Source organism: Ochotona curzoniae, unplaced genomic scaffold (assembly GCF_017591425.1).
Source record: "Ochotona curzoniae isolate NIBS_2020 unplaced genomic scaffold, NIBS_Ocur_1.0 scaffold_274, whole genome shotgun sequence".
NCBI classification, from domain to species: Eukaryota; Metazoa; Chordata; class Mammalia; order Lagomorpha; family Ochotonidae; genus Ochotona; species Ochotona curzoniae.
This window is the reverse complement of record NW_024467101.1, coordinates 4707610-4722390: the sequence shown is the minus strand read 5'-3', so window position 1 is coordinate 4722390 and position 14781 is coordinate 4707610. Positions and strand designations below refer to the sequence as shown.

Here is a 14781-nt window from a genome sequence, read left to right as displayed (position 1 = left end):
TTATTTTTATTTATTTAGTTATTTATTTATTTGTGGGAAAGAAAAGAGAGAAGGAAAGATCTTCCATCTGCTGGTTTACTCTCCAAATGGCTACAATGGGTGAAGCTGAGCTGATCTGAAGCCACCAACCTCCTCCAGGTCTAACATGCAGGTGCAGGGACCCAGGTTTTGGGTCATCCTCTGCTGCTTTCCCAGGCCACAAGCAGGGAACTGGAGCAGCCAGGACATGAACTGGCATCCATATGGGATGTTAGCACTCGTGGGAGGAAAATTAGCCAGTTCAGCCATTGTACTGGCTTCTTAAAAAAAATTCAATTAAAAAAATATTATTTAAAGGATCCATTGTGTAGTCACTGTGTGCGCAAGAGCTTCATGTGTCTTTCTCATATTTTGAGAGTAATCTCTGGTCACTTCATCAAAGAGATGCATGAATCAAACTTACTTTTCACTCTGAGTACATGGGAGGGGGAGTGATACCACTGTCATGACTGATGCCACGTCACCAACAGCTTTATCGTGGCCTTCAGAGCAGAGAACTCAGGCAGAAGGGTTAGTGATGCTCCAAGAGCCCACTGAGCAAGCAGCATGTCTGGGCAGGAGATCCTTGAGGGGAAGGTTCACGGGTGTGGAGAGACAGGGCTTTGTTGTAAGGTAGAGTTAGGGAAAGCACAGGAAGGGATGCTTGGTAAATCTGGAATAAGGCCAGCTGCCAAAAAATGGGAGAGTTTGTTCTGGAGTTTGAAAAGGGCATAGAGGAAGTTTCAAATTTTGAAAAAAAAAATATTAACTTTTATTTTATTTGAAAAGCAGGGAGAAAGAAAAAAAAGGAATGTTCCATCTGTTTGTTTGCTCCCCCAAGTTCCCGACAGCCAGGATTAGGGCAGGCCACACCTAAGTGGTCTGGGACTGCCTGCCACATGAGCAGCAGGGGACCCAGGTGCCTGAGCGACCACCTGTAGCCTCCCAGGGCATGGAGTGTAGCTGGGCTTCATTCTGGGAACTCTGGTAAAGGCATATGGGCACCCCAAGCAGCAAATAGCAGCTTAACCACTGTGGTGGCAAATGGACGCCGCTAAATTAAAGCTTAGTAATGAAGTGTAACCTGGGGGGTGTGAGGAAGCTGATGTCACACAAAAGAACAAAAGTTCCCTACCCAACTCTGGGGACAGAATGCAGATTCCTGCTAATGCGAACAGGGAGGACACATGACTGGATTCTTGTCATCCACATGGGTGGCCTGGGTTGAGCTCCCTGCCCTGGACACTGGGGAGTGAGCCAGTGTAAGGCCAAGTATGGTCATTAGCAAAGCTCTATCATGAAAGTAAAGAATAATTTTCATGAATGTGTACATTGGTGTATATATATATATATAAAGGAAAGACAGAAATATCTTGCATTTGCTGGTTCACTCCCCAAGTAGCTATAGCAGCTATAGCTGAGCTGATCCAAACCCAGGAGGCAGTAGCTTTTTCAGGGTCTTCCATGTGAGCGCAGGATCCCAAGGCTTTGGGCCGTCCTCGACTGCTTTCCCAGGCCACAAGCAGGGAGCAGGAAGGGAAGTGGGGCAGTTGCAAGGGGAGGGTTAGCCAGTTGAGCCATCACACAAGACTCACCCCATTTTATAGGGGAAGGAATCGGGGGATTTCTACAGATGAATTCCTTTGCACTGGGGAGGTTCCTTTGGGGGGCCAACATGGTGCAAAGGGCCAAGCTGCCACTAATAACATGAGCATCCCATATCCAGTTCTCTGCTCATTCCGCTGGGAAGCCAGCAGAAAATAACGGGTCAAGACTTAGGCCCTGGCCACGCATGTGGGAAACTAGGCTGGAGCTCCTGCCTCCTGGCTTCGAATCAGCTCAGCTCCAGCCACTGCAGCTATTTGTGGAGTGAAACAGTGGGTGGAAGGTCTTTGTCTCTCCCTTTCTGTCTGTCTCTCTGCCTTTCAAATAGATAAAAATAAATCTTTAAATAGTTTCAGACCTGACGTGGTAGCCTAGCAGCTAAAGACCTCATCTTGAACACACCAGGATCCCATGTGGGCACCAGTTCTAATCCCGGCAGTCCTGTTTCCCATCCAGCGCCATACTTGAGGCCTGGGAAAGCAGTTGAGAACTTCATCTGGGTCTCATGTGGGTGGCAGAGGACCTTCCACTGCCTTTCCCAGGCTTAATAATTAGCAGGGAGGTAGGTCAAAAGTGAAGCAGCTGGGACACAAACTAGGTGGCATACTAGCTCACGGGCAGGAGCTTTACTGGCTGTGTCACAGTGCTGGCCCTGGAAGTTCATTCTTGAGATTCTATGGCCACCAAGTATTAAAATCATGTAATTTTGTGTTGTAAAATACAATTATATTCTAGGGCTAAATGGCACTTTAGCTAGGGCGGGTTAGAGCAAGCTAGTGTTCCCATTGGTACAGGGAAGTGGAGAGTCCGAGGTAGAAAGGCACTAAAGAAATATTAAATTAGTGTTTTACATGCCATGTGGTTGCACCTTGCCTTGACCATGAATAAGTTCTCCGTTTCTGTTCTGGTTCCCAGCGCGAGTGTATCTCTATCCACGTGGGGCAGGCAGGGGTCCAGATCGGCAATGCCTGCTGGGAACTGTACTGCCTTGAACATGGAATTCAGCCCGACGGCCAGATGCCAAGCGACAAAACCATCGGGGGCGGCGATGACTCATTCAACACGTTCTTCAGTGAGACGGGGGCGGGCAAACACGTGCCCAGAGCAGTGTTTGTGGACCTAGAGCCCACCGTGGTGGGTAGGTGCTGGGGCACGGGAGGGTGGGAGCTCCCAGCGTGGCCCCCCTACTCCACAGCAGAGTCCTGAAGTACAAGTTCATGTGATGGTTAAGTGAGAAACCAGAAGGCACACATGTGCATGTCTGTGAGTGTGCGACTCAGCCTCCTGGTGACACAGCCCTACCATGGCAGCGAGAGATCTGCCTGGGGCTGCCCGGGCCGTGGTCAGGCGGCCTCTGTGCAGCCCGTGCGAGCTGGTTCTGTGGTTGAACGTTGCACACGAGGGTCTTGAGCCACATCTTCCACAGAAGGAGATCAGGGTGGAGCATTCACTCGGGTGCTCCAGGCTGGCAGTGGTAGGCAAGGAGAGCTGCAGGGTGAGAGGAGTGTCTCAGGAGATGGCAGGCTCACCTGTCAGCTTAGGAGTGGCCCTGCCCATCACACTGGCCCTGGCACTGCCCAGTTGCTGAGGGAGTTGAAATGCTCCCCTTGATGTAAGTGGAGGTAGGCAAGAAGAAATGGGTCCCCGTGTGAGGGGGTGAGAGGTGCATCAGTTCCTCCCCAGGATCAGGGCGCTGGTGCTAGTTGGTGAGTGACTCACCTGCCAAGATCCACGGCCTGGGGTGTGGTCTATGGTTTGTACGTGGAAGACATTGCCCAAAAACACCTGCCCCCAGGTGACAGCAGCATGTGCCTCCCTCGTGGAGCCGCAGGGTGCCACTGGTGCGGGAGGCATCCGTGTCGGGAGCCTCACACGCCCGGGTCTCTCTGCAGATGAAGTGCGCACGGGCACGTACAGGCAGCTCTTCCACCCGGAGCAGCTGATCACCGGGAAGGAGGACGCGGCCAACAACTACGCCAGGGGCCATTACACCATCGGCAAGGAGATCGTCGACCTGGTCCTGGATCGCATCCGCAAGCTGGTAAGGGGATGCCCTCACCCCACCCTGCACAGCCTTAGCCTGGGAGGGGCGGGAGCAGGAGCAGGCCCGAGTCTGCAGAGGTCTCACCCTAAGGTGGGTGTTGCACTGCACCCGTGGGTCCTCATCGTGTGCTCTGCTTAGTTGCCATGTGGCCACCCTGAGTCTGCGTCAAGTCATAGGGGCCACGGGACGTGAGCGGGGCCAGCGGCAGGTTGGATGTGGCTCACACTGTCTGCTTTTCCTCAGGCGGACCTGTGCACGGGCCTGCAAGGCTTCCTCATCTTCCACAGCTTTGGGGGCGGCACCGGCTCCGGCTTCGCGTCCCTGCTCATGGAGCGGCTGTCAGTGGACTACGGCAAGAAGTCCAAGCTGGAGTTTGCCATCTACCCGGCGCCCCAGGTCTCCACGGCCGTGGTGGAGCCCTACAACTCCATCCTGACCACCCACACGACCCTGGAGCACTCGGACTGCGCCTTCATGGTGGACAACGAGGCCATCTATGACATCTGCCGACGCAACCTGGACATCGAGCGTCCCACGTACACCAACCTCAACCGGCTGATCGGGCAGATCGTGTCATCCATCACAGCCTCCCTGCGCTTCGATGGGGCCCTGAACGTGGACCTGACGGAGTTCCAGACCAACCTGGTGCCCTACCCCCGCATCCACTTCCCTCTGGCCACCTACGCCCCGGTCATCTCGGCGGAGAAGGCCTACCACGAGCAGCTGTCTGTGGCCGAGATCACCAACGCCTGCTTCGAGCCAGCCAACCAGATGGTCAAGTGTGACCCTCGCCACGGCAAGTACATGGCCTGCTGCATGTTGTACCGGGGTGACGTGGTCCCCAAAGACGTCAACGCGGCCATCGCCACCATCAAGACCAAGCGCACCATCCAGTTTGTGGACTGGTGCCCGACTGGGTTTAAGGTAGGCCTGGGAGACAGTGAGCGGTCATCCTGGTCAGGGGGCGGCAGGTTGGGAAGAGAGCTTCCCCGTGCCCGTGCCCCTGGGGGGACACTGGCGTTGTGCGTCATGGCCAGGCGTGGGTCATAGCTTGGTGGATTCAGAGCGATTGTGTGATGTCTGTCCCTCGTACTTTCTGAGCCTCACAATGTTTGTGGTCAGACTTTAAACAGGATAGACTGCTAGCTGAGGAATTTTTGGGGTCACTTTCTGGGTAATAGTGTCACTGTGAGAAACACAGGTTCCATTTGTCGGGTTGTCAGAACCTCCTGTGGTGTGTGTATAAGTTTTTCCTTTTAAAATGTATTTATTTAATTAGAAAGTCAGAGAGACAGAGACAAAGAGGAAGATCTCCTGTCCAATGATTTACTTCCCACGTGGCAGCCATGGCCAGAGCTGAGCTGGTCTGAAGCCAGCAGCCCTGTGCTTCTTCTGGGTCTCCCACGTGGGTGCAGGGTCCCAAAGCTTTGGCCAGTCCTCCACTGCTTTCCCAGGCCACAAGCAGGGAGCTGGAAGGGAAGTGTGGCAGTTGGAGTTAGAACTGGCGCCCCTATGGGATCCTGGCGTGTGCAAGGTGAGGGCTTTAAGCCGTAGGCCACTGCACCGGATCGTGTGTGTCAGCTTAAATCTGTCCATTTCTACACCTGCTGCGACTCTCTCCCACTTAGAGCAGCAGCTAGAAAGACATCACACATCCTGTGCTAGTGTGTGAATCCGTGGAAAGTCCTTGTGGTTCTGCGGGACGGAAGTGGCTGGCCGCTCCTTTCTGTACGTGTGAGTGAGTGGATGATCCTAGCGTTGAGCACAGCATGTGTGTCCTGTTCTCTGGTGATGGGACACGCTGGGCCCCTTGCTGCACTCTGCAGCCCTCTGCCGTCTGTCCTGCCTGTCCTGGGACGGCACAGACTTGGGCTTGTCTCTGTTGCCTGGTTAGAGCCTCACGTTGTTGTCTCCCCTTTGTCTGGCAGGTGGGCATTAACTACCAGCCCCCGACCGTGGTGCCCGGCGGTGACCTGGCCAAGGTGCAGCGGGCCGTGTGCATGCTGAGCAACACCACGGCCATCGCCGAGGCCTGGGCCCGCCTGGACCACAAGTTCGACCTCATGTACGCCAAGCGGGCCTTCGTGCACTGGTACGTGGGCGAGGGCATGGAGGAAGGGGAGTTCTCGGAGGCCCGGGAGGACCTGGCGGCTCTGGAGAAGGATTATGAGGAAGTGGGCGTGGATTCGGTGGAGGCTGAGGCCGAGGAAGGGGAGGAGTACTGAGAGGAGCAGGCTCCTCTCCTGCTCCCCCTGCCAGAAGGCTGCCTCTTCCCTTACAATTAAAGTTTCTGTATCAACCGAAGCCTGTGTCTGTATGTGAGTGCTTAGGGTCCTAGGCGATAGATTCGACTTTTGGAGTGAGTTGAAATGTTGAGCATGTTAAAATCAAATTGGCAAGTTTATGACATTTCCGGAAGACAGATTTTTCTCCCCGTAGAATTAATGATGTCGGGGTGCTTCTCTGGCTGGGACCGGATCTCATCTGAGGTCTGGCTGATAGGGGTCCAACGGGGCTCTGGAATGGTGGGGTCAGATACCTTGGGCAAGGACATTTTTGGGGTGGATAGGTGCGGGGAAGGTTGTTAGTGGATTCTGCTTGGTATTCATGGCCACAGCACCCACTGTGACCTTCCTGCTCCACGGGCTCCTGGAAGCAGTGCCCCCACCCACCACCAGTGGCCCCTGGAGTAGCAACAGTACTGAAAATGATGCGTGTTAACTGTGTGAAAGGCCTGGTGGCTGGTTAAGCAGTCCCTAGCAACCCTGGTGCCCCATGTTGGAGTGCTGGATCTAGCCTCAGCTGCCGTGCTTCCCATCCAACTCCCTGCTGGTGCACCTGGGAAGAGTGGGTCACAGCCCAAGGCCCTGGGGCCCTGTCACACCTTGAGAAGACATGATGGGGTTGCAGGCTCCTGAGCTTGTCCTTGCCAGCCCTGGCTGTTGTGGTCAAATGGAGAATGAAGATGGAGGCATTTTCTCATGTCATTTTGTCTTTGAAGTCAGTCATTCTTAAAAATTGGGGTGGAGGGGTGGGCAGTGTATGTGTCCAGCGTTGTGGAATAAGCTACTCCTTGCAATGCTGGTATCCCGTTATCAGAATACTGGTTCCGAATCCCAGCTACTTCACTTGTGATCCAGCTCCCTGCTAACGTGCCTGGGAAAGCAGTGGGGTACAGCCCCTAAGTGCTTTGTGCCCTCGCACACACACGGGAGGCCTGGATAAAGCTGCTGGCTTCATCTGCCCCCTCCCCCCCCCTTGAGTGTTAAGGCCATTTGAGGGAAAAGGTATTTTCCTCTGCTTTGGCCTGTTTCTCAAAATGTTTCCCTTTTTTTTTTTTTAAGATTTATTTTTATTTATTGGAAAGTCAGAAATATAGAGAGGAGGAGAGATAGAGAGGAAGATCTTCCATCTGATGATTCACTCCCCAAGTGAGCGCAACGGCCGATGCTATGCCAATCCGAAGCCAGGAGCCAGGAACTTCCGGGTCTCCCACGCGGGTGCAGGGTCCCAAAACTTTGGGCCGTCCTTGACTGTTTTCCCAGGCCACAAGCAGGGAGCTGGATGGGAAGTGGAGCTGCCAGGATTAGAACCGGCACCCATATGGGATCCTGGCACATTCAAGGCGAGGACTTTGGCTGCTAGGCCACGCCGCTGGGCCCTTAAAATATTTCCTAAACAAGGTGTTGGACAGTTTATCCCTAAGGGCCCAGCAGACAGTGTGTGCACCAGCACCCTGGCTCAGCGCCCCTGATCCCCAGAGGCGAGCGTGGTCTCGGGATGCCTGCAAGGTAAGGGGAGTGACAGCAGAGGAAACCTGTGTTCGTTGGGGTGTGTGACCTGAGACCCAAGCTTTAGCTCAGCGCTTCCCCCATGTTGGACATGTGACAGATGCACCGTGATAGCGCTGGATAAGCTTTGGTCGACTCTTACAGCGGGAGCAGATATAGACACAGTGTGGATTCCAGGTGGGGTGCTGGGAGGCAGGTCAAGCTGCCACCCATGAGCCCAGCATTCCAGACTGGAGCACTGGTTGTAGTCCCTGTGTTCTGTTTTTGAACCAGCTGCACAATAACGTGCCTAAGGAAGTGCTGGAGGGATGGCCCAAGCACTTGCACTTCAGCCGCCTCTGTGGGAGATTGGGATGGAGTTCCTGCCTTCAGCCTGGTTCACACCCAGCTGCTGCAGGCATGGGAGGGGCGGGGAGTGGACCAGTGGCTGGTAGACAACTCTGCCTCTGGGAGTCACTATTGCATGGGCGTAGTGGTTGTGGTGTGTGTGAGGTGTGGCAGTGGACGTTTGGCCCAGTGGTTAATAGGCCTTTATCCCACATCACAGTGTGCAGGCAGTTTCCAGCATGGCCTTGGCCCTAGCAGTGATGGCTGGACAGCTGGGGTTCTCGGTCCAGCTCTAGGCCATGTGGGTGTCTCTGCAGGGAGGAGAGGTCAATCGGGTCACAGAAGGAGTTTCTAGGGAAGGCCCAACAAGATGCATCTTCTCTCTCAGACCTCACAACAGAACTCTACGGCTTGAGGATTAGTTTTTATTGGAAAGGTAGATATACAGAGACGAGAAAGATCTTCCATCTGCTGCTTCATTCTCCAAGTGGTTGCAACAGCTGGAGCTGTGCCGATCCAAAACCAGGCGCTTCTTCTGGGTGTCCAATGTGGGTGCAGGGTCCCAAGGCTTTGCACCATCCTCAACTACTTTCCCAGGTCACAGGCAGGGAGCAGGAAGGGAAGCAGGCCTACCGGGACATGAACTAGTGTCCAAATGGGATCCTGGCATGTACCGGGTGGGTATTTAGCCATTGAGCCATCCTGCCAGGCCCACTTTGAAACATTTAAAACCTGAGAGTGCACATTAGAGCTGCAGCTTGCCTGCTACCCCCAGCCCTCAGCTCTGCACAAGTTTTCATTTCAGAATTTCAACTGGAGGAAACAGCCTTAGCTGTGCCAGGAGGGGTGGGTGGAGGACCCGCGCAGGTTGGCGTGCTGCTGCCATGTCGCCATTCCCGTCCTAGGAGTTGCTCCGAGTTGGACTCTTGGCAGGCGCAGCCCCCTTGGGCAGCCTGCTGGCGCTGGGCTGGCGGGGCAGCCTCTGGCTGGATCCATCGCGGCTGCTGCGTTCTGCCAGGACCGTGGCGCTGCCCTTGTTTCTCCCTGTGGGGGAGACAGTGTTAACCTGTCAGGACCAGGCATGCCCCCTGCACGGTTACAGCACACCCACCAACGTGCGTCCCCTATGCCCCGTGCACGGCTTTGGTTCAAGGGACTGCTTGGTCCAGCACATCCCAGGGAGGCCCGTGACCAAGGGGACAGGCGTGAGTCAAGGGGTGGAGTGAAGTTGAGCCTGGCTGGTGTAAGGCAGCAAGTCCAGCCCATCAGTCATTCTGTGCCTCCAGCCCCGCCCCATGCAGTGTACTGCTTCCAGCCCACAGCATTGGCCGCACCCATCCCAGCTGCTTCTGTCAGTCTCCAGCCAGGCAGGGCACGTAGCAAGAGCAGAGGTAAGCGTTTGCACAGTGGTCCAGACTCTTGCTCTGGGCATTAGTGACCCACTTTCACTACTGAATGGAACCTTCCTTCCAACCTCTGCAGTCACCCACCCTCAGATAAAGCTGCTGGTGCAGGGCCACCTGACTCATCATGGCTGCAGCTCTGCTCGGACCACTAACTTCCTTGCTGACTTTATGCACTGATGATTTGAGGGATGGAGAGCTGCCACCTGCTGGTTCATTTCCCCAGATGCCTGCAGAAGCTGGGGTGCGACTAAAGCCATGGGCCCGGAGTAGAAGGCAGGCCTCCCATGTGGGTGGCACGTCAAACTGACGCGAGCCCTTGAGTGCTGCCTCCCAGGGACTACGTGAGCAGGGGAGCTAGGACCGGGAGCTGGAGCCAGGGCTTGAACTCAGGTGCAGATGTTTAATGAACTAGCAGTAACTTGGTCCCCAGGCCTAATGGCCACTCTACCCCCTGCCCACTTGAAAGAACTGGCTACCAGGCTCAAGGTATCAACAGCATCAGCAAGACTCGGAACTCCAGTGGACAAGACATGCTTGGCAGCACTGTCCCACGTGGAGTGCCTCAGCCCGAGTTCCCTGCTTGGGCCACAGGGCAGGGCTTCCCAGTTCTCTACACCTGCTTTTGACCCAGCCCAGCTCCCCGCTGCAGCCAGAGCTTGCCTGTGGATTGCAGACTACTGAGAAACTTGGTTAGGCAAGGAAAAAAAAAATGAAACACAAAAGTGGCTAAGCATGTCAAAGTCAGCCCGCGAACTCCTTCAACCTCATGCTTGCAGCCCGCCTGCAGGGAAGCGCCTTTCGTTGGCATCTAGGGCCACTCCAGCACCCAGCATGTCCTTCTCCGGAATCCCAACAGGCCTCACCTCGGGACAGTTTGGGGCTGTCCCCTTCGGGAACTCCCCTGCTGCCACTTTTGGGGTGACTCCAGCCGTGGGCTCGGACCTTCGATCCCCGTGCTTCCCCGGCCTCCTCATCAAGCTTAATCAAATGGCCTGCAATGGGGAATTGTGAGTCCTTGGAGCAAAAAGCTGCCCCTCCGAGGGGGTGCCCTCGGGGTCCTTGACGCCACCTGTCACCTGCAGCAAGCAGAGGCAACTGCAGCTCAGAAACCCTGGTCCCAGCTCTGCCACCGGCCTCCTAGGATTCCTTACGAGAACTTCTGGAAAGTTCCTGCTCAGGGTATGAGGGAATCTGCTGCTGGGGCTGGGGTAGGCAGTTAACAGTGGTGCCATCTCTTGGCTTCCTAAGGTTTTTCTCTGCCTTGCTCCCACCAAGTGCTTCACATATTTACCAGTGACACAGACAGATACAGGTGGGCCAACCATCACCCCATTTCCTCTGAGACCAACTGCCACCATGATTCTGGTCCACAGGTCTTAGTGGGCATGGGCCCCTTCTGTGTGTGGCTGGTTCTGGTCACCCTGCAATGTCTTCCACAGGCACGCCAGGCTAGCCTGTAGCCAGCCTGCTTGGCTGCCCACACAGGTCTGTGTCTCCCTCTCCTCCTGCAAGCAATGGGGCAGCTGTTGGGCTTTGCGTCATCCTCAAGTGGCTTCCATGGCTTGCCAGGATGTGTTCCTTCCTGCCACCAGCCCCCTGTTCCATCCTGGGTACAGCCTAGGAGAGCCCCACTGAAACTCAGCAAGGCCTGGGAGTGGAACACCAAGGGCGTGCTAGGATGAGAGCTTGGGTGTTTCCCAGTGCCGCCCTCTTTCTCTTTTGGTGCGGGAGCGCCACCTTGAGGCGATCACTTGATATTACGGAAGGACAAAGACACCCTAACAGGACCTGCTCCAGGAGCCCTGGCCAGGCGCCTGGCACACTGGTGGCAACACAGCGGGCCACCCCCAGAGATCGGGGGGAGCACAGATCTGGCGGTAGTGGTGGTAGGGGAGACAGTCCAGTGCCCTGGTATAGTGCAGTTTTCAAGCCTAGCAGGCAGGGCCTGGTTGGTGTGGTAACCAGAGCCTCATTGAGGCTTCCAGAACACAGACTAAGCAACAACAGGTGCACATCCAACAGGACGCACACAGGGTGCTCCAAGCTGACACTTTAGGGGGCAAGGGTCTGGAGGTCTGTGTTTCCCCCCTCCCCACCAAACCTCCCCTGCAATGCACCACACGCTCACTGCGGAGTGGGGGGTGGTTTGCCCAGGGAACGTCACAGTGGGAATGGCTGTGCTGCCCCCACAGGATACAACCTGAACTACACACGGAATGGAAACAGCCAATGAAGTGTGTGAGCCAAGGGGGCCGACACGCACCTGTGCATCCCACTGTGGATTGGAAGCAGACAGAAAATAACAACTGTGAACTGAACACACACAAGCTTGTTTGGGTCACAATCTCCTCATGTGTAAGAGCATAACAACCATTTTCCAGTGTTTCCACTAAGGCTCCTGGGGCTTGTTTGGGCCCCTGCCACTCATATGAGAGATGCAGCTGTTGCAGTCATTTGGAGGGAATGAGCCCACAAAGGAAAGATCTCTAATTCTACCTTTGAATAAAAAAAAGTAGGGCTAGTAGTACGGTGCAGCGGGTTTAAGTCAGCACCTGCCATGCCAGCATTGCCACAGTGGCCTCTGGCTGGACTCTTGGCTGCTCCACTTAGATTCCCTGCTAAGGCACTTGGAAAAGCAGCGGAAGACGGCATGGAGCTCCTGGGTTCAGCCTGGCCCAGCCTCAGCCACTGCGGCCATCTGGGGGAGTAAGCCAGCAGATGGAAGACCTCTTGGTGCGCGTTTGCTTGGCAAACAAAAATAAATTTTTTTAATTATAAATTGACCTGGTGGTTCAAATATCGGGATGCGCCACCCCCAGGTTTGATACAGGCTTCTGGCTCCTGACTCCAGCTTCCTGCTCCGGCCTGCCACGTTCCGGGAGTCAGGTATATGGATGGTTAGCAGCCCTTGGCCTCGCAGTCATTAAACTGAAGTCCCTGGGCAATGTGGGTGGATACACAGCGCTTGCCATCTGAGAGTGTGGACCCTGAAGGGGAAGTGTTGCCTCGACAGGAAATCGGGGTGTCAGCAATTCACTGGGCGCTCCATCTGCTTTGCTAGTGTCTACACATGCGTGGATTCTGCCACCAGGTCTGTGCGGCCCATGCAGGGACACACACAGGTCTCAGAGATGTCTCCTGTTCCCTCCTCCCTCATGACCACCTGGTTCTCCACTTGGACTCCTCGGCCTGCACTGGGCACCTCGCTGGAGCCACCGTGTCCTGTGTCCCCTGGACTCCCTAATGCACTTGGAGCAGGATTGGGTGCTGCCACTGGTCCCCATCGTCCTGCTCCGATGCTTGGGGCTTCCTCCTGAGCACAGCTCCCCCTGGCTGTGCCCCCACCCCTCTCTCCCTCATCTTCTGAGCCCAGCCAGGTCAAGCCTGGCTTCCCGCTCAATGGCCTGGACCCAAGCAAAAGTTTGCCTCGCTTGTCCCAGTCCCCCTTTCCGCCACTCCAAGGTGCTGGCACTACAGCCCTCTACTGGCCACTCTGGCTTCCTGCACCCAGTGGGGGCCTCCTGTGGCTGTGAAGACAGGTAGGACAGCCTCCTGTTGTTGCTGATGGAGCCACTGTGCTGTCGACCGGACTCACAGTGTGGTCACCTCTCCATGGTGCCCGGAGCGCTGCTGGCACCTGGGCTTGCTGACTTAGCAGCAGCAGCCCCTGGGGAGATGAGAGTTCTAGGAACATTCCACTATACTCTGTCTCAGCCTGCAGCCCCACCCCCCAGCACCAGGCCCTGCCTCCACTCTCCTGGGCACAAAGATGCAAGCTGTGGAGGTGGTGGACCATGTGGAGGCAACCAGAGAGTCCCCTGGGGTTCTGCACCTCCCCTCGATCTGGGTGCCCAGCATGGCTATACTTGGTGATGCCAAGATGTCCCTTCTACCCCTAGCTCAGGAAGGGCACAGGAGCAGGGTGGGGGGACGACTCTGTTTCCAGCCCCCATCATCCACAGTGTCATTCACACGGGGACAGCTTCTAAGGGCCCCCCTACCTCAGTCCCCTAGGGCCTGTTTTCCTCTCTGGGAGGGGGCACCGTACAGTTGGCAAACCTCACCCCAGAGTCAGCTGCTTGTCCCGCCCCTCGGATGCCAGCTGCGACCTCATATTCTAGACATTTCTACAGGTCCATGCTTCCAATTAACCTGAGCCAGGAAACCGTGGCCCCCAGGTCTCCAAGCCCTTTGCAGCTCACAACCCACCCGGAGAGAAGCCAGTAAAACGCGACCTGCGAAAGGAGAGAACAGGCAGCAAGAGAACCGCAGGGAAGCAGGGGGCCCCGGAGAGAGAGGTGAGGGCGTGGCAGCTGGGCCGAGGAGCAGAGCCGAGGAAAAGGAGGGCCTTGCCGGGGGGCTACTGTTCCTGGCAGAGGGAAAGGAGGCCTCTGGAAGTCGGAGAGAGACACAGAGAAAGTAGACAGCGTGGGTCAGTGAGGGCACCGAAGTGGGCGGGGGGTGGCTCTCACGTGGGGGCAAGGTGGGCAGGAGTCCCACATCCTTGGCACTGCCCCACCCCCCAGTGCCCCCTGCCCACCACCCCATCCTCAGAACACCTGTGTGGGTGTCTGGGTACTCCCATCCAGGGAGCTGGCCTAGGATCTTGCTCCCTTGATCAGGAGAGGTGGAGCCAGGGGCTCTGCCAGGACATCCTCTGAGGTCCCCAAGATCTGCTCACAGCCCCCTCAGGGCAGGATGGTAGCGGTGAGGAACACTGGCAGGGCCACAGGGCAGTCTGAGGCTGCGAATGCTGAACCCGCAGTCCTAGGGTAGGAACTGGCTTTTTTGGCTACCGGCAAGGGGCTGGCTACCGCCACAAAGACAGGGACCAAAGGCAGGTCCAGCAACAGCAACATACGCTAGTGAGCATGTGTCTGGGGAGATGACCCCTATGATCTGGAATGGACCACCTTGTGGGGAAAGGGTTCCCACTATGCCACCAGCCACCCGATCAGCAGGTGCAGCCCTTGCAAAGATGGGCCTGGGAAAAGACCAACAGACAAGCCTGACCATTCAGGACCAAGATCAACCCTCCTCCCCAGTCAATCCAGCCGCCGCCGCTGCCTGGGCAAGCGAACCAGAGCCCCAGCTCTGACCTCGGGTCTCCGGCAAGCCTGACGTGGGCAGGGGGTCCTGGGGCTCGCTGGCCAGCCTCTGCCCGGCACACATAGCCTTCAGCATTTGGTAGACGGCGAGGGGGGCCACGTTCAGGTTCAGCAGGTCCACCAGGATCCTGGCGGGAACAAAAGGCGGTGGCGACATGAGCCTCCTCCCCTCCTCTCCCCAACCCAGACATCCCGACGACGACCCCCGAGCTGGGGCGGGGGGAGCTCTTCTAGACCGACACAGGCCCTCGTCACCGCTCACTTGAACACATCGGGGTCGATGGCGGCGCCCGCCGCCTGCGCCAGCTCGTACAGCTCCATCTCCTCGGCGCTCAGCACCTTCTTCCGCCGCAGCGCCAGCTTCTGCAGGGTCGCCGCCTCCAGCCCGGGGGTCGCCCCGGAGCCGGGGCCGGAGCCCGACGCGGCCATCGGCGCCTCAGCGAGCGCCGGGGGCCGAGCTCAGGCCCCGCCTCGGACCCGCC

General features: G+C 56.5%; 2 protein-coding genes across 4 annotated transcripts; one reads left to right on the top strand and one right to left on the bottom strand.

Moving 5' to 3' along the window:
• Positions 1–2538: 2538 nt before the first annotated feature.
• Positions 2539–5965, top strand: LOC121171971 (tubulin alpha-3 chain). Its single transcript, XM_041003718.1, has 4 exons — positions 2539–2761; positions 3516–3664; positions 3911–4591; positions 5596–5965. The coding sequence occupies exons 1-4, from the start codon at positions 2641–2643 to the stop codon at positions 5890–5892; spliced, it is 1248 nt and encodes a 415-aa protein (XP_040859652.1). The 5' UTR covers positions 2539–2640; the 3' UTR covers positions 5893–5965.
• A 2624-nt stretch (positions 5966–8589) lies between these two features.
• On the bottom strand, positions 8590–14755 carry MZT2B (mitotic spindle organizing protein 2B). 3 transcript variants are annotated; one of them, XM_041003811.1, is made up of 4 exons: positions 14562–14755; positions 14291–14427; positions 13427–13582; positions 8590–8829 (listed from the first exon to the last, which is right to left on the bottom strand). In XM_041003811.1, the coding sequence occupies exons 1-4, from the start codon at positions 14726–14728 to the stop codon at positions 8687–8689; spliced, it is 603 nt and encodes a 200-aa protein (XP_040859745.1). In that variant the 5' UTR covers positions 14729–14755; the 3' UTR covers positions 8590–8686. The 3 variants fall into 3 exon arrangements, with proteins under 3 accessions (XP_040859745.1, XP_040859744.1, XP_040859746.1); XM_041003810.1 differs by lacking the exon at positions 13427–13582 and adding an exon at positions 10055–10183; XM_041003812.1 differs by lacking the exon at positions 13427–13582 and having other exon boundaries at positions 8590–8818; positions 14265–14427.
• Between the last annotated feature and the right edge of the window lie 26 nt (positions 14756–14781).

Coding starts and splice junctions, on each gene's coding strand:
- MZT2B (XM_041003811.1), bottom strand. CDS start 14,728: ATGGCCGCGTCGGGCTCCGGCCCCGGCTCCGGGGCGACCCCCGGGCTG. Junction 13,583..14,290: donor AGGCTTGCCGGAGACCCGAG/GTCAGAGCTGGG, acceptor TCCGACTTCCAG/AGGCCTCCTTTCCCTCTGCC. Junction 8,830..13,426: donor CCTGTTCTCTCCTTTCGCAG/GTCGCGTTTTAC, acceptor TCTCCCCCACAG/GGAGAAACAAGGGCAGCGCC.
- LOC121171971 (XM_041003718.1), top strand. CDS start 2,641: ATGCCAAGCGACAAAACCATCGGGGGCGGCGATGACTCATTCAACACG. Junction 2,762..3,515: donor CCTAGAGCCCACCGTGGTGG/GTAGGTGCTGGG, acceptor GTCTCTCTGCAG/ATGAAGTGCGCACGGGCACG. Junction 4,592..5,595: donor GGTGCCCGACTGGGTTTAAG/GTAGGCCTGGGA, acceptor TTTGTCTGGCAG/GTGGGCATTAACTACCAGCC.